The sequence below is a fragment of the Schistocerca cancellata genome, chromosome 3 (assembly GCF_023864275.1).
Source record: "Schistocerca cancellata isolate TAMUIC-IGC-003103 chromosome 3, iqSchCanc2.1, whole genome shotgun sequence".
Lineage (NCBI taxonomy): Eukaryota > Metazoa > Arthropoda > Insecta > Orthoptera > Acrididae > Schistocerca > Schistocerca cancellata.
In genome coordinates, this window is record NC_064628.1 from 406,464,718 (window position 1) to 406,487,078 (window position 22,361).

The window sequence follows — 22,361 nt, forward strand, 5'->3', positions numbered from 1 at the left end:
AAAAGTGATACAAAGCAAGATTTTACTATACATCCTCGTTTATTGCTTTTCCTGATTTGTGTTTCTATCAGGCAGCTGGGAAGCAGGAAACTAAAACATAAATAAAAAACATCACAAACCAACCAACAATGTTAGGCGATTTTGTTATATCTGCAGTGTCAATACGTCTTCTAATTTAGTAATTCATCTGATGAGTTCGTTTGTTGCATATTTTTACGAGCGACTGCAGTAATGTATAGGACCTGTGACTGTTGCGTACAGATGCAAGCTGAGTTGGCGACCCTTCACTCACAGTTCCAGGCTGCTTTTGCTTCCGCCACATAGCTTGAAGCTGCTGCCAAGGGGCGTCCCTGGGGGGAATCGAACGCGGGGATGCGAGGGACGTCGAGCACGTTCCACGCATCCTTCGATCGGTCCACTGCTGTGGCCGCCCCGGGTACTGCCTGGGAGATCATTCCAAAGTCTAACAGGCAGCGAAAAACTTTCGAGGGGCCAATCGTAAGGCGTCCCCGGTTCGTTTGACGAACAGGTTTCGGGTGTTATCTGTGGCTGACGATGGTGTGGCTAACGATGTCTCTGAGACGGATGCCGTCGTCCACGCTGTTCCAGAGAAAGCTTCTCGGATCGCAAGGCCTGGCCATTCATAGGGTGGGTTTGCTGGTAGTTGTGAGTTCCAACGTTAGGCGTGTAATGTGGCCCCTTAGGAACATGGCTGCCAAGGAGGGGAAGAAAGCAGTGTGCACTCCGTGTGCATTCCGGGGAGAGTCATTCCGGATGTGGTAAGGGTGCTTCCGGATGCCATGAAGAGTACAGGGTGCAGCCAACTTCAGGTGGTGGCACATGACGGTAACAATGACGTCTGTCGCTTTGGATCGGAGCAGATTCTGTCTGGTTTCGGGCGGCTAGTGGAAATAGTAAAGACTGCCAGTCTTGCTTCCGAGATTAACACGGAGCTCACCATCTGCAGCATCGTCGATAAACCGACTGTGATCCTTTGGTGCAGAGCCGAGTGGAGGGTCTGAATCAGAAGCCTAGGCGGTTCTGTGACCGTGTAGGCTGCAGATTCCTTGACTTGCGCCATCGGGTGGTGGGTTTCCGGGTTACACTTAATAGCTCAGGAATCCACTACACACAGGAGACGGCTACACGGGTAGCGGGGGTTGTGTGGAAGGGACTGGGTGGTTTTTTTAGGTTAGAGGGTCTCAGGGAACCACAGAAGGGACGTCTGTCTAAAAGTGGGTAGGTAAAACACAGTACGGTAGTTGTAGAAACGATTGGTATTGTAGTTGTAAATTGTCGTAGCTGTGTTGAGAAAGAACCAGAGCTCCAAGCCCTAATAGAAAGCACTGAAGCTCAAATAGTTGTAGGTACAGAGAGCTGGCTAAAGCCGGAAATAAGTTCAGCAGAAATTTTTTCAAATGATCTAACAGTGTTCAGAATGGATATATTAAATACAGTTGGTGGTGGAGTATTTATTGCTGTCAGGGGTAGTCTGCCTTGTAGCGAAATAGAAGTAGATAGTATGGGTAGATAGTATGGGTAGAGGTTATATCTGACAATCGGACTAAACTATTAATTGGATCGTCTTACCGACTCCCCGACTCAGAAGATATAGTTGCTGAACAGTTCAACGAAAACTTGAGTCTCATTTCAAATAAGTACCCCGCTCATACAATTATAGTCGGTGGTGATTTCAATCTACCCTCAATATGCTGGGAAAATTATACGTTTAAAGCCGGCGGCAGGCATGAAACGACCTTCGAAATTGTACTGAATGTTTCCTCAGAAAATTATTTTGAACAATTAGTTCATCAGCCCACTCGAAGCGTAAATGATTGCGAAAGCATACTTGTCATTTTAGCAACAAATAATCCTGGTCAAATAGTGAGTTTTGTGACGAATACAGGAATTAGCGACCACAAGGCAGTTGCTGCTAGGCTGAATACCGTAACACCTACAACCATCAAAAAGAAACGCAAAGTATATCTTTTAAAAAAAGCTGATAAAAATGCTCTTAACGCCTGTTTAAGAGACAGTCTTCACTCCTTCCGATCTGATCATATAAGTGTAGAAGAGTTGTGGAATGTTTTCAAAGAGATAGTATCGACTGCAGTTGAGATATATATACCACCACTGATCCCCCACGGTACACAAAAAGGGTCAGATCGTTGTTGCAGAAGCAACGAAAAAAGCATGCCAAATTTAAAAGAACGCAAAATCCCCAAGACTGGCAACGTTTTACAGAAGTTCGAAATATGGCGCGTACTTTAATGCGATATGCTTTTAATAATTTCCACAACGAAATTCTGTCTCGAAATCTGGCAGAAAACCCAAAGAGATTCTGGGCATACATAAAGGACACCAGTGGCATGACGCAATCAATACCTTCACTGCACGATTACAACGGTGAAGTCACTGATGACAGAGCCACTAAAGCAGAGTTATTAAACACGGTTTTCCGAAGCTCCTTCACCAAAGAAGACGTATATATTCCCGAATCCAAATGAAGAACAACTGCCAAGATGAGAAACATCCTCGATGTAACAAAGCAGCTTAAATCACTTCATAAAGGCAAGGCCTCCCGTCCAGATTGCATACCAGTCAGGTTCCTCTCAGAGTATGCTGATAAAATAGCTCCATATTTAGCAATTATATTCAACCACTCGCTCACAGAAAGATCCGTATCTAAAGACTGGAAAATTGCTCAAGTCACAGCAATACCCAAAAAGGGAAGTAGGAGTAATCCGCTGAATTACAGGCCTGTATCACTAATGTCGTTTTCCAGTAGGGTTTTGGAACATATACGGTATTCGAACATTATGAAGTACCTCGAAGAAAACGATTTATTGACACATAGTCAGCACGGTTTCAGGAAATATCGTTCTTGTGAAACACAACCAGCCCTTTATACTCATGAGATAATAAGTGATATCGACAGGGGATGTCAAATTGATTCCATATTTTTAGATTTCCAGAAGGCTTTCGACACCGTTCCTCACAAGCGTCTTCTAACCAATCTGAATGCCTACGGAGTATCGCCTCAGTTGTGCGACTGGATTCGTGATTTCCTGTCAGGAAGGTCACAGTTCGTAGTAAGAGACGGAAAGTCATCGAGTAAAACAGAAGTAATATCCGGCGTTCTCCAAGGAAGTGTTATAGGCCCTCTCTTGTTCCTGATCTATATTAATGACATATGAGACAATCTGAGTAGCCGTCTTAGATTGTTTGCAGATGATGCTGTCATTTACCGTCTTGTAAAGTCATCAGATGATAAAGTCGACTTGCAAAATGATTTAGATGAGATACCTGTATGGTGCGGAAAGAGGGAATTAACCCTGAATAAGGAAAAGTGTGAAGTTATTCACATGAGTACTAAAAGAAATCAGCTAAATTTCAATTACGCTATAAGTCACACAAATCTAAAGGCTGTAAATTCATCTAAATGCTTAGGGATTACAATTACAAATAACCTAAATTGGAACGATCACATAGATAATATTGTGGGTGGAGCAAACCAAAGACTGCGATTCATTGACAGAACACTTAGAAGGGGCAACAGGGCTACTAAAGAGACTGGTTACACCACGCTTGTCCGCCTTATTCTGGAGTATTGCTGTGCAGTGTGGGATCCGCATCAGGTGGGACTGACGGATGACATCTAAAAAGTACAAAGAAGGGCAGCTCGTTTTGTATTATCGCGAAATATGGGAGATAGTGCCACAGACATGATACGTGAATTGGAGTGGCAATCATGAAGTAAAAGGCGTTTTACCTTGCGACGGGAACTTCTCATGAAATTTCAACCACCAGTTTTCTCCTCCGATTGCGAAAACATTCTGTTGGCACCCACCTACGTAGGGAGAAGTAATCATCACGATAAAATAGGAGAAATCAGGGCTCGCATAGAAAAATGTAAGTGCTCGTTTTTCCCGCGTGCCGCTCGAGAGTGGAACGGTAGAGAGGCAGCTTGAAGGTGGTTTATTGAACCGTCTGCCAGGCATTTTATTGTGAGTAGTAGAGTAAAATCACGTAGATGTAGATGAATCAGTTTCAGGTAGGTGAAGAGCCGGGCATCCGCTCATAAGACTCCTACCTCTCCAGTTAACTACGCTTTTCTAGATGACTGTGTACCTAAAGTCCCTAATCTGTTCGGTAAAGACATCTACTCCGAAGATGGGTTGGGTTGTTTGGGGGAGGAGACCAGACAGCGAGGTCATCGGTCTAATCGGATATGGGAAGGATGGGGAGGAAGTCGGCCGTGCCGTTTCAAAGGAACCATTTCGGCTTTTGCCTGGAGGGATTTAGGGGAATCGCGGAAAACATAAATCAGGGTGGCCGGAAGCGGGATTGAACCGTCGCCCTTCCGAATGCGAGTCCAGTGTGCTCGCCACTGCGCAACCTCGCTCGGTACTACGAACAATAATGCAAACCGAGAGAAGTAAATGAAATTATAACAGAATCGCCACTGCTCAGTATTTTAGTAATGACGATTAGATACATAGTTCGGGTAACTTTATATACTTTTAATTATGTAAAATAGTTTTTTAATTAACAGTAGTTAGTGAAAAATTTGGAAGAAAGATTTCCAAAGTGTGTCATTAATGAAATAACCAACGGTCGCCAGTTCCTCACCGGAACAAGAATAATTAAATTGAAACTGAACTTTATACTCGTAAGCAATCTTACTTAAGGATAGTTATTGGTGTCATGACGCAGGAACAGTACCTAACACACACTTTCGAGTACTTCATGTCACACATGTCACAGTAGTCAGATAAAAAAAAATCAAACACATACAGCATATATTAATTTTCGAAGATCATTTAAAATAAGATTGTTTACTGGCTGTGGACAGAAACTTTTTGTTACGTTACTCACCGTAACACTGACTGTCGTAATTGTAACAAGCAGAAAGATTGAATTTACTCACTCGTAAGGACTGTTATTCACCTAGCGGTTACTTTGATATTTCGTTGTAATAGAAGTTATAAATTATGCCACAAGCTATAAATTAGAACTGTGCTTTGACAATGTAATTCAGTGTCGAAGTTACATAAGGTTTTACTTCCAATATTTTATTATGAAAATTACTCTATTGTTAGCAAATGAATTAATACTGGCTTTTGCTTCATTCTATTTCTGACATTATTCATACTACAACCAAAGATTTCATTATTACGGAAGAAACCATGTTTTGATAATGTAATAAATTAATGTTCACTTCATTTTCAGTTCATTTTCTCGGTTTATGCAAAGGGATGGGATGGATACTACTTAGATAATGACTTAGGAAAATTATTTACGTGACAATATGCACGAAAATAATTTTATTTAAGCAATAAAATTCCAACTACGCTTGTCAGTCTATTACACTTCTAGTTATAAAAAGTCTAGATTTTAATTCACTTCATAATGCCGTTGGTTTGTCCATTGGCTTAATTTATCGGTAAATGGGGCACAGATTGATCTTCTTGCCATACCATAGCCAATAACAAGGGCCCACAGTATTCTTGATGTTATGTGGATTACTCTTGCTGCATTCGTACTGTGCCAAATAAATGCCGGAGCTTGCCCGCATTAAACATCCGCCAAAGCAACCATTTCAGTTTTCGCTGCTCCGCACTTCGGAAACAGACTTTTTGTCTCCACACTTTTGCATACGCACACCGGCGAATACACACAACCAAAGACACCAACCTTCTCCTCTCGACTACGAACTGGTAGTTTTTTGACGCGCTCTCACGGTCAGCGATAAGGCATTTACAATTTATTACACTCTTTGACAGTAGCTTTTCCCTGTTGAGGCCAGCGTGTCTACTTACAAAATGTTAACAGTCCATCCGTATTCTCTTTCTTAAATAAGAAATAGCATTTGTAACTTGACAACATATTTGCAAGATAATATTCAGCACAACTAATAAAGCAAACTTCGAAAAACACGTAGAAAATGTATGATCACAAACATAGTTGTGGTGTTACATGTAACCCACGTTTCATTGATCTTCATCACCAAATGAAGAAACAAGGAAACGTCCAAACCAACAACACTGTGTCTACCATGACCCATATGTTACATGAATAATAAAATTAGCTTCACACACAGTATCATATTTTAAGAATATCTCATTGCATTTCACACTTGAAAAATAATACCAGAAACATGTAATAGTCACAGAAAATAATGTACATTCATGGCATAACATCAGTCACTCCATCCTTCAAACACTAGCACATAGAAAGTAACCATTAGTTAAACATCACAAACTCAATATTTCCTATCACACAGCATGGCATTAATCTGTGTCAATTTTCTATATTTTAAATTTTATTTCCTGTAAAAGAATATGAAATTTTCTATGCACAATATTGCACTTCCTCCACAAGAATATGGAATTTCATGTGTGCACAACAGTGTACTTCTTGTGATACATCCTGACATTCTGTGCACACAACAGTGCACCTTTACACCTCACTCTGTCTTACATGGCAAGCACATCCACCTCACTCTGTCTTACATGGCAAGCACATCCATATGCACTCTGTTTCTCTTTCACCCCTCTTACAATATGGGTCTTTCGTCATGAAATTAAACTGTTTCACATATTTTTACCTGCAAATTAAATGGCAAGTCTTAGTTCATTTGCTATTACATCATTATTGTAAACAGCAAATTTTCTCAATACTAATAACACTAAATCTTGTATACGTCTTCATGCTTTCCCAGCGATCTGTTGATATCTTGGGTATTCGGGAATACAGCCGGATGTTCGCGTCGTTCTCGCACGATATTTCAAAGCGTGCCTCGCTGTCTTCTTCAGGTGCTACCTGAGACTGGTCCTTGGGTCGATCGAGTCCAGTATTTATGCCTGGAAGGAGCTGCACGTTCCGTCTTCGGTCCGCGCCGAGTCGAGTGTTCCCTCTGTGGTCCGCGCCCGCCAGACTCGGCTTCAATGGACCCCTCCAGTCGCGGGTGTTCCGACTGCCGTCCACGTCCATTTTGGCCGTCCCCAACGGTTGTGCAAGTCATCTGAGGTGTGTCAGACCCGATGTGAGACGTTGGGTACTGTGTCCCATGACTGTTACTACGATTTCCACTTCCGTTTCGTGCTGGGCGCTCCATAATCGGTCCTCGCTGTCTCGTGTGTTCCGTCTGCGGTCCGCGCCCGCCAGACGCGACTACATTGGCCCTCTCTGGTCGCCGGTGTTCCGACCGCCGTCCGCGCCCGGTCTGACCGTCTTCTCAAGTCGAGTTCATGATCTGGAGTGTGTCAGATCTGGTCTCTAATGTCCGACACCATGTCTCATGGCTGTTCTCTCGGTCTCCACTTCTATTTCTTGTAGAATCCCGGAGTGTCCTGCGTTATCACAAGCTCAAGTGCTGGATTCGACGCACACGAGCGCGCTAGCTGGCGGCAGGGGTAACTACCTCCAAGCAGCAGGGCCTTTTGTGGCGTCGCCCATTCGTACAATCGCCGCTCGGCCAACAGCTGGCTGAAGCTGATAGCAGGCAGCACGTCTATCGGATGATGCATTCCGCCCATGCTGTCATCCCGTAAAAGTACTTGTTTACTCCTGCAAGGCGTTTATTTCTCACATGTTATTTCACATCGAAAAGACTACTGCGCCACCCCTGTCCCAGTTTCACTGAAACGTGTTCCCTGCACGCCAACCTGACTGAGGTGACAAACTGACGTTTACAACCATATTTCGTGATGTCATTAATTTAATCACACATTACATTGTCATAATGCCTTACACCGTAGATTACTGTAATATTTACCGCCATGCTGCATAATACTGGGTGTAACTGGTAGAAGTGCATCGAACGGCCTTACCACAAACATATCGCAGACTTTACGACATGACGTTTTTTTGCACAGTCGTTACTGCACCACTAAATGGACTATGCCTCTTACTATAGACTAACCTTTTATCCTTTTATCCGCATTCCAACACCTGACTTGCTTCTCAGGGGAAAATAAGCAATAATAGCTTGCTCTTGCCACATGTACTTGGAGGTACTAACCAACCTCAAAACATACGACTTGTAATAACTACACTCCTGGAAATTGAAATAAGAACACCGTGAATTCATTGTCCCAGGAAGGGGAAACTTTATTGACACATTCCTGGGGTCAGATACATCACATGTTCACACTGACAGAACCACAGGCACATAGACACAGGCAACAGAGCATGCACAATGTCGGCACTAGTACAGTGTATATCCACCTTTCGCAGCAATGCAGGCTGCTATTCTCCCATGGAGACGATCGTAGAGATGCTGGATGTAGTCCTGTGGAACGGCTTGCCATGCCATTTCCACCTGGCGCCTCAGTTGGACCAGCGTTCGTGCTGGACGTGCAGACCGCGTGAGACGACGCTTCATCCAGTCCCAAACATGCTCAATGGTGGACAGATCCGGAGATCTTGCTGGCCAGGGTAGTTGACTTAGACCTTCTAGAGCACGTTGGGTGGCACGGGATACATGCGGACGTGCATTGTCCTGTTGGAACAGCAAGTTCCCTTGCCGGTCTAGGAATGGTAGAACGATGGGTTCGATGACGGTTTGGATGTACCGTGCACTATTCAGTGTCCCCTCGGCGATCACCAGTGGTGTACGACCAGTGTAGGAGATCGCTCCCCACACCATGATGCCGGGTGTTGGCCCTGTGTGCCTTGGTCGTATGCAGTCCTGATTGTGGCGCTCACCTGCACGGCGCCAAACACGCATACGACCATCATTGGCACCAAGGCAGAAGCGACTCTCATCGCTGAAGACGACACGTCTCCATTCGTCCCTCCATTCACGCCTGTCGCGACACCACTGGAGGCGGGCTGCACGATGTTGGGGCGTGAGCGGACGACGGCCTAACGGTGTGCGGGACCGTAGCCCAGCTTCATGGAGACGGTTGCGAATGGTCCTCGCCGATACCCCAGGAGCAACAGTGTCCCTAATTTGCTGGGAAGTGGCGGTGCGGTCCCCTACGGCACTGCGTAGGATCCTACGGTCTTGGCGTGCATCCGTGCGTCGCTGCGGTCCGGTTCCAGGTCGACGGGCACGTGCACCTTCCGCCGACCACTGGCGACAACATCGATGTACTGTGGAGACCTCACGCCCCACGTGTTGAGCAATTCGGCGGTACGTCCACCCGGCCTCCCGCATGCCCACTATACGCCGTCGCTCAAAGTCCGTCAACTGCACATACGGTTCACGTCCACGCTGTCGCGGCATGCTACCAGTGTTAAAGAGTGCGATGGAGCTCCGTATGCCACGGCAAACTGGCTGACACTGACGGCGGCGGTGCACAAATGCTGCGCAGCTGGCGCCATTCGACAGCCAACACCGCGGTTCCTGGTGTGTCCGCTGTGCCGTGCGTGTGATCATTGCTTGTACAGCCCTCTCGCAGTGTCCGGAGCAAGTATGGTGGGTCTGACACACCGGTGTCAATGTGTTCTTTTTTCCATTTCCAGGAGTGTATAATTATTAGTATGAAAATGAAGTAAATACTCATTTAGTGTTGTTCAGTACACCGACCTCAGTCAGCATTACAAATGAGTGAATAACATGTCATCAGTTTAACCACAGACTGCATTGTTACAATTTTTTACACCTTTAATTACGTTGATCTTAACAACTATTTTGCATAATACATTATCATGCCATTAATTTAGTCACACACTGCGTTGTCATAGTATCTTACACCATAAATTACGTTAGTATTTACCGAGGTTTTCCCGAACGTGCAGTGGAGCTTGTTTCTTATTGGTCCACAGAGGAAGGGAGAAAGGGGGAAAACTTGGTGCTTAAAATTTTTAGCAGTGCTTATCTGCAAAGCCGACCACAGATTTCCGCCGGCGAGCATATAGACATCGACGCCTTATGACTGGTCTGTTGTTTTTAACATGGGCTTCAAGCTATTTGTTCAATGCCTGATTTAGTAGTACTGTTTTTTCTGCCAGCAATCAGATTGGTCGCTTCTGAAGCATTTACACATCCATTCTTTAAATAATGCAAATTTCCCCCTATTGCTTGGTGGGCGGGAGGGGGGGAGGGGAAGGGTGTGGGGGTGAGGGCGCTACCACAGTGTGAGCTGCTCAAGCGCTGTGGCCTGAATTAACACAGTTAAGTGAAGTTTAGTCTGTGATAGAAGCATGTCACTTATCGCTGGAAGCACAAGTATGTATTTCAGCACTATACTAATTTTTGCGCATCCTGTGTTGGTGCGCATCTTTGGCTGGCAGTTTTGAAAATAGAATGAGTGTAATGCTTACAGAAATTTGTTATGACATCAGAAACTAGGATCTTACGCCATAAATGTTTATAGTATTTACCGTAACATTCTCTGACGTCATTATTTCTTGCAATGGAAGAATGTATCGTTTTAGTACATACAATATGACATCAAACACGTTAGTAATGCAATGATAGCTTGGCATGAGTTGTTTACATATCGTACTGTGGTTTCTATTTAACATTTAAAGACTTTGCAAGTGCGTTAAATTATTCTCTGCTGTTAATTTGTTAACATCGCATTTAGGATAGAGATGTCGGTATTTGGAGAAAAATCTATAGACATTACAACAAAGTAACTCAAAATTGATTATGAGATTACGTACATAAAATCCGGGATGGAATGTAATAACATTATGAAATGAATGTTACTACTCATCATATAGCAGAGATGCTGAGTCGCAGATAGGCACAACAAATACTGTCACAAATAAGCTTTCGGCAAACAAGGAATTTATCAAAAACAGACGACAGGCACACACACACACACACACACACACACACACACACACACACACACACGCTCACGCAAACGCAACTCACAAACATATAATAATAATAATATTAATTTGTTATTTACAACCATTACCCACATCCTCGTCCTTTCCGTGTGCAAAATGACGAACCTCGCATAGTTCTAATAATAATACAAGTAATTTGTTGGTATTGTTTATAACAAATACCCATATCCTAACCCCAAACGAACCTGAACCTCTCCCTGTGATGTATAAACATCGAATGGAGAGGTGTACACAACTGAGATAGTTATAAAGGGAGTAGAGAATAAGGGTATCCCGAATCTTATTGGTCCAACAGGGACAGGAGGAAAGGGTACTTGGAGGTGTGGGTCAGATGGGGGTACACCTGGTTGCCTTTCAGTTGCTGGTGATTCCCCAGAAGGAGAGTAGGGATGGGGCAACCTTGAATATGACCAACCGAAGTGTGTAAAGTGACACTAGTAGTGTTTATCAGTGACCTTAATGTAAGACAGCTATCTTGTACAGGACTGATAATACCGCATCCTCTGTATGGGCACCAACTGCACCCGCAACGCCTAAAGTCAAGAAGGAGTTCCATAAGAACACTGACAGACTTGGAACCACCACTGAAAACTTGAGGTTGCAAATACGGAGGGATTCGACCGGTCTTCCCCCTGGCTAGAATACAGTTTCAGGAACTCTATCTCTTGGGTATGATAAGAAATGGACGGCTTATAATCATTTAAAAGATTGAGTGCTGGAGTTGGCAGATCGGAGGTTAATTTGGCAAGATAGGGCTACATCCATCAAAATAATATTAAGTGCGCCTGTGGAGAAGACCAAACTGTTCATCATATGCTTCAATGCCGATTGTGTCCAGCCTCTTGCAAAGAAGATGAACTTCATCAAGGAGCAGTAAATGCATTGGAAGTGGGGAAGCTTTAGGAAAAAGTAATATAGTCATCGACATCATCTTCGTGAGGCTTTCCTTCCAGCGATGTGGATTCGAGCTTTTTGAACAATATGCCTCTAATGAATTTAATATAGTCATAACTGTGTGTATAATATGCATGTTTCTGATACTAGAGTAAATAAATAAACTGGACGACTCCTGGCTATTCAAGTGCTGCCGCCGCCAGCATCTATTAAAAGGAGTTGAAGAACGCTGCAACACAAGTAGGCTACAAGGTGTTGGAGGTTCACCGGCCGCGGTGGTCTCGCGGATCTAGGTGCTCAGTCCGGAACCGCGCGACTGCTACGGTCACAGGTTCGAATCCTGCCTCGCAAATGGATGTGTGTGATGCTCTTAGGTTAGTTAGGTTTAAGTAGTTCTTTCTATGGGACTGATGACCACAGATGTTAAGTCCCATAGTGCTCAGAGCCATTTGCACCATTTTGTTGGAGGTTCACGTCTCAGAATGAGGAATTTGGAGGCTTGCCAGCTCTGTGTACCAGGATAGACTGCAATAATTGGTAGATCTGACGACAGAGTACAATGCTTGTGCAGGCGGAAGCTCAAATGGTTCAAATGGCTCTGAGCACTATGGGACTTAACATCTAAGGTCATCAGTCCCATAGAACTTAGAACTACTTAAACCTAAGGACATCACACACAGCCATGCCCAAGGCAGGATTCGAACCTGAGACCGCAGCGGTCGCACGGTTCCGGACTGAAGCGCAGGTGCAAGTGTTTCAGAGCACACCATTTTGTGGACATTGTCTAACATGTAGCTGCACGGTAGACGAACGATGGGTGTTTCCATGTTGACCCAATGACACCGTCAGTTTCGACTGCAGTGGTCATGGGATCATCTAAACTGAACTGTGGACCAGTGTAAACTTGCCACCTGGTCGGATGACTGACTTTTCTTGTTACCCGAGGCCGATAGTCCTATCGTTGAGGGAATAGTTGATCGAAACATGGGTGCAGGCTGGTGCTGCCAGTATTATGCTATAATGGACTTTCACCTGAGCATCTGTGGCACACGGGGCAGTAATCGAATGCACCATGACAATTGTGAGCTATGTAAACATTTTTAAAGTCCTCTGAATTCCTTCCTGTATGATGTGTTCCCCAACGGCAAAGGTATCTTCCAGCAAGTCTCAAGGTCAGAATCGTGGTACGGTGATACGTGCAACATGAAAAAGAAATCCAATTGATGTCTTGGCCACAAAATTTGCCATCCGCAGTTCGTGGTCTAGTGGCTAGCGTTGCTGTCTCTGGATCACAGGGTCTGGGGTGTGATTCCCGACCGGGTCGAGGATTTTTTTCTATCTGGGGAATCTTATCATCATTTGGGCAGTGCCGAGACTTGAAGTGGAAATATATGAACCTTGTACGGACGCTGATGAACAAGATATTGAACTCCCCACAAACTACCATCATCATCACCAAAGTCCCCAGAACTGAACGCAGTGGAACACATTTAGGCCGCTATCGGGAGCCGGTTACGACCCACAAACGACCGATCCATAAATAACGGGAATTTGTGAGCTGTGCATAGAATCTGGTAGTACATATCTCTGGAAACATACCAAGGACCTGTCGAATCGACAGAAAACAGACTCACGTACTTCGTTCGAAAGTTGGCGCAGCACTGTGTTACGGAGTTGGCTGTAGCTGGTGGCTCCTCAGTGTTAATTATGTGGTGGATGGTGCCTGAGGCTCTCTGAATATATTTGCGGACGGTGCTCTCGTCCAGACTAAGGTTGCGGCGAAAATCGTACCGATGTGTAGGAAGATCTGAAGAACGTCGACACTTGATTTAGAGACCGAAACATTATCTACAATGTAAATAAATGTCTCTTAAATAGGAGAAAAGGCACACTTCTGTTCGATTACAGTACTGTTTTAAATCACAGAAAACCGTTCCAGCTACTAATGATGTGTACAGGCCATGAGGAGCCATTCAGCACCGACCCTCTGTCATGTCATCCACTGCCAGTGGCACCACACTGATGTGGTGTGGAAGGACGTCGGGACAGCACAACACTGCCACCACCATCATCAGCTTATCAGAGCTTGCGACCGATGCTTCACACGCAAGTAGCTCCTCAATTGAGATCACCACACTGTGGTGCAATCCCACCTTCCTCACCGTCGTCCCTTCCAGTCGATTCTCCCTACCAGAGAAAAATCACTTGCAGAACTGGGCACTGAATCCAGGTCCCCTGTGTAGCAGTCAGAAGACATGTTGTACGGAAAACAATGTCAGCTGTAAAGTCCCTAGGACCAAGCGGTCGGATCAACCTAAAGAGGAACGACCACGTAAAAGTAGTGGCAGGAAAGAGAAATGCAAGGACGAGATTCATTAGAAAAATCTTAAGGAAATGAAAACAGTACGCACAAGAAATGGCTCGCAAAAGATTCTTTCAACAGACTGTTGAGTATTGGAGACGTGGTAAAAATATGGTAAATGACCATAACAGGAAAAGGAGAACTCGTAAGGCGTCGTTTTTCCCACGCACTAGTGACGGCTGGAACAGGAGAGGCGGGAATATGATAGGCGTAACAGGTGAGTCTTTCGCACCATATGCTGAGAGGAATGTAGATGTAGAGGTATATCTCGCGTAAGGACCGCTACGATTTCATTTTATGTACTAAGTGTGCAAGGGGGAGAGGAAATTTGAAATTACCGTCTCTTTTCCATCGTCACAGTTGCGATTCCTAGTTTGTACCTAGCAAAACCGTCTTTAGATCTGTGTAGCTGCCTATGAAACGATTCAGTTCGTTATTGATGACAGAATTAACTTCGTTGGAAAATACGCCACAATTTTAAGCAGTGGTGCTGGTTCTTACATTCACCTCTTGTAGGTAGTGCTTGGACAGCAGTGAGTGACCGCGTGGCGTAGGGAGTAGGGGAAGGGTTGAGGAAGAGGACGGGGAGGCCCGCCTCGCCACGCACCTCGGCGCAGCGCGCCCGCCTGGAGGTTCCGCGTGACGTCACGACGAGTGGCTGGAGCGGGCGGCATCGACCCGCCGCTGGAGCCGCAAAATTTCATTACGGGCTGCCCGGCCGCACCGCGCCGTGCCGCGCCATTGTGCGGTGCGGCAGTCGGCTGGTCGGCGGGTCGGTGGGCGCCGCCCCTGGTGGATCGGCTGCCCGCCGAGGCCCCACCTGGCATGGGCGCACCCCGACCGCGAAACCACCGACCACTCGCCGGCCGGCGTTCCGACTTTCTCTGCCCTTCAGTTAATACACAATGGTAATCAGGACGGGTAGCCGATCCCTACTGATCCAACACTGCAGAGTAGCACGATATTACCTCAAGGCTCTACACTTGGTCCACTCTTTCTGATAAAAAATAAGTCGTCACTGCCAATTACCAAAAACAGTGCTATTTTCTGTTACTGAAGGACACAAGAGGAACTCTTAGGATGTTATTAACTATTAGAATAGCGAGTATCGTCAACTACTGAGCCAAGCCCAGTTTGTCCCCTGTCCAACAAATACGTAATGTTAACTGTACTACATACGTGACTTACGAGATAAGGTCAGAAGCACTCCCATGATTTTCAATGGTGATACTGTTGTCTAAGGCAGCGTATCATCGTGGCACAATCGTATGGAAATCCGAAAAGATATTTTCAATTCATGTAACGTATAACAGGTCTTTTCAGTTGTTGACAAATGAAGGATAATACCTGCAACAAACAGAAAGAACCCGATAGTATCAGATTACTAGGTTAATGATGAATATCTAAGGTACATCACAGCGTGCAAGACCTTGGGGTAATTACACTGATCAGTCTCATTAACGTGACCACCTGTTAAAAACCTGAATAACCACCTTTCGCAGTGCACACTAGAGATGGGCACACTCGTTAGTCCTTTGGAACTAGTTTACTGGTGATCGCTCTTTTTTGGGAACCGTTCATTTTTACTCGTTCACCGTTCATTGTGCTTGTGATATGGTTCTTATGGAAAACTGAAAATTAGTAGCATAGGTGACTGAAGATGGAGGATGCCAGTTGGGGGCACTTGCCTGCCCCCCGGAGTACAGTGCTTTTATTCATAACAGAATTCTCACACACTTGTAATTTTCGTGATTCTGCGAAACATCTCCTTTAGTCAACTGCAGCGTTATGTGGCTGATCGCAGTGAAATAATACAAGGTGACGCATGAAATACCGGCCGCGAGTACAGACTGCTCGCCAATTAGGCACGATTTGTTGATTGCTACGAGCAGAATAGATAAACGTGTAATAATTAGGCAGTGAAGAAATAAGTTAATGGAAACAACTTCGGAACAATAGATGACGATTGGTAAGCGACAATGAGCAGTCTAGTACTCGGGGCCGATATTTCGTGCGCCACCCTGTGCCACTGAAATAATATTGTAGGAGTTACCATATTCTCTTTACAAAATGTGACACCATACAGTCGATTACGAAGCGCGGGCTTCTTTCGTTTGTAAGTCCGTCTGCCTTCCATAACAAAGAACATGCTCTTTTACGTTGGATAAAAAGAAAAAAAGAAAAACGGAAAATGGCCACTCGTGTGTGCCGTGCCGACTTCCTTTGCATGTGTAATAAAAAACAATGTTGCCATTTTACAAATATTTCTTCTGCTGTTTATCGAAATACTGAAGTAAGTTTTGTTAATTGAAAAGATTTGTGTATTACATACAACCTAATTTTTATGTAGTTTGAGTAATTATAAAATACATTTTAATTGCCGGTGATGGACGTTGAAAAGAATACGAAAAGAACCAGAAGTTCAGAGTTCAAAAAAGGTTTGAAACAGATCTAGAATGGGCGTGCGAAGCGAACGAAACGAACAACAACTCAATACTAAACTAACTATGAGCAGTAGACAGTGGAAGTGCGACGAGTGGCCACGCGAAGAAGGACGAGTCCGGCCGAGCGAGACCGAGACTGAGACGGACGGAAACGGGACCGACGCTTCAACGAGACCGGCCGACGTTCCGTTCGGGAACGAGACCGACAGTTTCCTGTTCCCGGGAACTATAAGTAGAAAGCCGAGCTCGAAGTGAACTATGAAAGACCGTTCCTTACAATTCGTTCCTCGCTCGTTCCGTTCATCTTGGGGAACCGTTCCATCGGACCCGTTAGTTCGCGAACGACCCATCTCTAGTGCAGACCGCTGCGAGACTTGCAGCAAGAGAGTGATATTCTCGAAGGTACCAACAGGAATATGGAGCCATGCTGACTCTATTACCATGGCCAGCTCAGCTAGATTTCTCGGCTGAAGATGCACGGTGCAAACAGCCCGATCGAGACTGTCCAACAGACTCTCGAATGGATTTAAATCAAGGGATTTTGGTGGTCAGGGGAGTGTGTTGAACTCATCTTGGTGCTTTGCAAACCAAGCACGTGCGCTGCACAATGTGTGTTGAGGATATATAAATTGCCGGCCGGAGTGGCAGAGCGGTTCTAGGCGCTACGGTCTGGAACCGTGCGACCACTACGGTCGCGGGTTCGAATCCTGCCTCGCGCATGGAAGTGTGTGATGGCCTTAGGTTGGTTAGATTTAAGTAGTTCTACGTTCTAGGTTACTGATGACCTCAGAAGTTAAGTCTCATAGTGCTCAGAGCCATTTGAACCATTTGATATAGAAATTGCATGCAGGGATGAACATGGTTTCCAAGGTTAGACGCAGACTCGTGTTGATCCATTGTTCCTTCCATTATCACGAGATCATACAGAGAATGTCAGGAAAACGTTCTCCAGAACTTACCGCATGCACGGTGTTTGCTTTCAAACAATTAACGCCGTGCAAGCCAACGGGCTACTGTCCGATGGAGCACAACACGTGATTCAGCTGAAAAGGCCACCTATCGCCACGGAAGGGACGTTCAGTTACGGTAGTGATGTGCAAGTGGCAGCCTTGTTCGCCGATGAACAGCAGTCAGAGTGAGTTCCTGAACGAGGCACCTGCTGTGGCGGCCCGTACGCAGCAACGTTCGCTGAACGGTGGTTTAGAAGACACTGTTGGAAGTAACGTGGTTCAACTGGGCGGTCAGTTGCTCAAGAGATCCACTTCTGTTCGCCTGTACCCATTTCTGCCCCCGTCATCTACAGCCGTGGTGCACCACTGTTGCCTCGTGCCGGTTTTCGGTAGCGCCATTTTGCTATGCAAGGTCACTTTAACCACGGCGGCACGTGAACAGTTAACAAGCTTAACTGTTTCGAAAATGCTTCCTCCGTTGGTCCGAAGGTCAATGATCGTCCTTTTGGACGTCAGATAGATCGCTCCGTTTCTGCATTACGAGAACGAGTCCACTGTTTTAGGCCCAGGAGAAACGATAGAGAGTGAAACCAGGGGCTTCCACACAAAATCTCCTATCTTCGTTTTATCAACAATTTCCACAAGTTTCAAGAAACTGCAACCTCTTTTAAAAATTATTTTTTATCAATGAAGTCTTAACACCCATAAACATCAACAAAGTGAACCATTCATTCAGGAGTCTAATACATGCTGTGGTAAGAGCTTCAGGTGGCAAAATTTTTAGAGTTAGTGACATTTTCAGTGCACTAGCTGTTTTCAAGGACAAGTATCCTAATGCAAGGCCAACATTCACTTTTTCATAATGTGATGGAGTTAAACAGATATTTGAAAGATGATGCGGCGATATCAGTTCACTCTCATTGGTTAACTCCAAAGTCCACAATTTTGGAATATAGGCAGATGTGACCACTACTGAACGTAACCTTTCTTTAGCTGCTACACGTTGAGGAATAACAGTGTAACTGCTCAGGATGACAGAAACCCAGTTTTTTTTAATGAAGAACATCTGCAACAACACAGATATCGGAAGTAGTACGCTGGAAAGAAAATCTACATTCTGAGCGTGTAATTGGAATACCCAGCGCGCACCACAGATTTCTATTCATTTCTCCCATATTAAAGACGGAACAGACATTTAAATTAGTTTCTGTTGGTTATTAGTAAGGGAAAGAGTGAGAGTCCTATTTACATTTCTTGCAGTGCTAGGTGCAGTAACATGAGCTGCAACCTCATGCTTCCACTTAGATGTAATGCCTCTCCAAATTACAACTGTCAGATGGCACTCTGTTGCTGAACTATTTCTCAAAGTAACAGAACCACAAAATGTCTTCCTCTGATTGTCATGCCAGATATTTCCATCTCGCCAAACATTAGAACAAATTCCTTTTCAAAGTCTTTCATAACGTCTACCTTTGATTTGAAAAAAAAAAAAAAATAGAAATTGCAAAATATAATTTCACACAACTTATATGATTGTTCAGGTTTCTATATGAAGAACATGGATAACCATTTTTACGAATCTAATTATAACATTGTATCGCTAACACAAATCTTAACTTCACACCTTTCACAATGTTGTCGTTTGACCACTTTCGAATTGTATTGCTAGCAAGTCAGCTGATGTGTTCTGAGGAGAGAAAATTACTTGTTGCCCTATCAGATCTTGTCGGCCTGTTTTTAAGTGAAGAATTCTCATGTCCCAGAAGAGCAATTCTCTTCTGAAGTTCTGCTGTATCTGGATCAGGTGTCTGCTCCAACTTGTGTACCACCTACGTGTCCTGATTGTTTGTGGGCATGATGGGCTCTGAGGAACCATGTTGCACCTAGATACTTAGACAAAAATTGATCTTACAAAATGCAGTATGTAATCACATGATTATATTATTAATCACAATGATTTTCTTTAGTTTCTAACCAAAACCAGAGTGATCTGAAATGGTGGATAAAACAGAAAGATCAAGTTGGGTTTCACATTTTGCAAGCTGGTCATATCACTAAGCATTGTTACAGTGCTGTGAATGGCCAAGTCCGAGCACAATGTCTGTCAGAAAATTTATTGGGTCTTGTCACCGGTGTATATTATTCTTATGTATCTTTTTATTTTGTGGCATACTTTTGGTTACAGAAGGAGAAGGTCTCAGGAAAGGTGGACATTTAGTTTCCTTGTGGAGAACACTGTAGACAAAATGAATACTTGACAGGTTGAGAGAGCTTTGGACTTGATGATGGCTTCTGACACGGTAAACTGTGGAATGGTCCTAACCATACTACAAGAAGTTGAATGAGACCACAGACTAAACAATACTGCGAAATACTTTTACAGAAGTAGGACGTTGGTGATGAGGGGAAATACACTTTTAGGCGATGTGGAAATAAGTTTGGGCACACTACAGAGCAGTATGCTTGAGGAACTACTGTTTGTAATCGTTATAAACAAGATAGAACAGGGTGTAATAATACTTATTATGTTTGTTTATAGTTTCATTACACCTAATGAAATTATATGTCCTGAGAATTTCAATAAACTTAAGAACAATGAAAACTAGGTGTAAAAATTAGGTAATTATCTTCAGAGCGAAAGTCAGCTTGTGTGTTTCTCAGACAGGGCACAGAAATTGGACCTGTTGGGGGATGACTGTGGTGTCACAGAAGTGTTGACAGTAAGCAGTGAGAAGAAAATACGTCCAGCAATTAATATACTGAGGAAATCAGTGGAGGTAAAGGAAATGGCATCAGTAGCAGGCACTCATCAGAACTAACTCATTAAGATAAAGACGTTCGAAGAAAGCTGCCGAATATGTGTATAGTGGCCGCATACGAATTAGCAGTTGATGGGATACTTTGTCACAAAGCTATAAATGCAAAATGTTTATAGGAATGTACACAGAGGAATTAAAAGCTTCTGATATTTGAAAGCGGGTAATACCATTACAATGGAAAAAGGAGGATATTCTAGAATTTAAACTAAGACCTGACCATAAAAGACATGTAAGGAGATATCCATTTTTAACAAAGGGTTAGAAGACGGAATAATGTGTCAAGATAACTTGTAGAAGTGTAAGTGAAGTAGTAAGTCCCCCCCCCCCCTCTCCTCCCAAATAAAAATCCTCCAATGGCACTGAGTTCAGCGAGTCACTACAAACTTTTCACTGTCACAACTGGGGGCGAGAACGAAATAACTAGAAATAGTGAATAGTAATTCATACTGCGGTATACTAATGCAAGACCACGTTCACCCATTTCGCGTAATGCGCCTCCTTCACAAGCAGGGAGAATTTTCCACGGTGCATGGATCTGGTGTGAATATCAGGCGTTCTTAGAGCGATATTATGCCAAAGGAAAATGGTGGAAAATTTGTACGACTTAGCTGGTTTGGGCAAATGAAACTTTGTGACCGGACCAGGAGTCGAACTCGGATTCTGCGACCGGTCGTGGAACACGCTTCTGGTCTGACTTAGATTCTCGAGGCATGTTGTGGCCCGAGTCCATTTTCCATGTCGCACGCAGCCGCTCTGTATTCCCGCAACGGTGAGAACGATGTATGGTATGCATCCGCACTGAAATAGATGTACTGGCCGTCAACGCATATGTGTGGACTCTGTTGTTTTGGATATGTCCGAAAGAACAGACACCACACTTATAAATGTAAAGGTGTTCTTTGCATTGGACAACAAGTATCGTACTCTAATGAGCAGCTAAACACCGAGGATCCCTTCTATTGAAATGCACAGTATCCGAAACTGAGGAACCTCTGCAAAATAGCCTCTCCTGTTATCAACATAACTGTATACGTGTTTTTCGTATAACCAGCTGACATGACGAGAGCGCTCGCGTTGTGTTGTGCAGGAGAGCTGGGCTACGAGGAGGTGTGGCGCCTTCTGCAGCCGGGGGCCGGGCCGGTGGAGGCGGCGTGGTGGACGGCGGGGGCGATGGGTGCAGCGGGGGCGGCGCCGCTGCACTGCCGGCTGCGCGATGCCAGCGCCTTCTCGCGGCTGGAGGAGCGGCGCCGGCGCTACGGCTTCCAGCGCGGCCTCGGGGACCTGCTGCCCGCCCTGCTCGACCTGCGCAAGTTCTCGGTGAGTCATCAGTGACGCAACAACCGTGACGTAGCGCCTCGGCACTGCCGATCTTACACTACCTTCAGCAGCGTCCGAATAACAGAAATTCTTTAATTTGTTTGTGAGTGTTTTCAGATGCCCGTATCATATGCAGTGAAGCCGAACCGAAACCAGTCGCAATAAATACAGCAGTCTAATGAAAACCGAACACGCGCCATAACACTAAGTGCGCGCAACAGGTGGCTCCACTACTCTCACGTTTCGATACTGTCACTACTGCGGCAGGGGAAGGACACAGTGCCACATCACAGAGGCACGCAGTTGTTGGCTTTTGATTTAGGTCTCCGACATACTGGTCTAATGTGGTCGTCCAGCTGTCACAGTGGGGTGCGGCTAGCGCCTGCGATCAGACTACCCTCCAGACGGCTGTGTAGCAGACGTGACCTGCATTCCTCACCTGCTCGCTATACGGGCTCTCGCGATCACACGGAAATAAGTTCCTCGGGAGCGAAACCACACGCTTCAGCGTTGTTCGGGAGATATCACTTCATAAAGATTGAGCTGCTTCAAAAAAACTGCAGCGTGGAATTTGCTAAAGATACGTGTGAAACATGGGTAGAAATATATGTGAAATACTGTATTTTACTAAATATACGTGAATATATGTGACATATACGTACTCTAGCAAGACGAAAGCTCCTCCCAAAACCCCTGATTCGATTTCAACCGAACGTGGTACACATTTTACTTACTCTCTGGAAAGAAATTCTGTGGAGGT

At 44.8% G+C, this 22,361-nt stretch overlaps 1 protein-coding gene across 1 annotated transcript in view; it reads left to right on the forward strand.

Annotated features, from left to right (window-relative positions):
- Nucleotides 1–21,766, forward strand: part of LOC126176339 (uncharacterized) — a 337,183-nt gene extending 315,417 nt beyond the window's left edge. Inside the window, exons 13-14 of the mRNA XM_049923491.1 lie at nt 21,372–21,601; nt 21,719–21,766. Coding sequence (XP_049779448.1) covers nt 21,372–21,601; nt 21,719–21,766 — 278 coding nt within the window. The remainder of the gene's footprint in view (nt 1–21,371; nt 21,602–21,718) is intronic.
- The last annotated feature ends 595 nt before the right edge of the window (nt 21,767–22,361 follow it).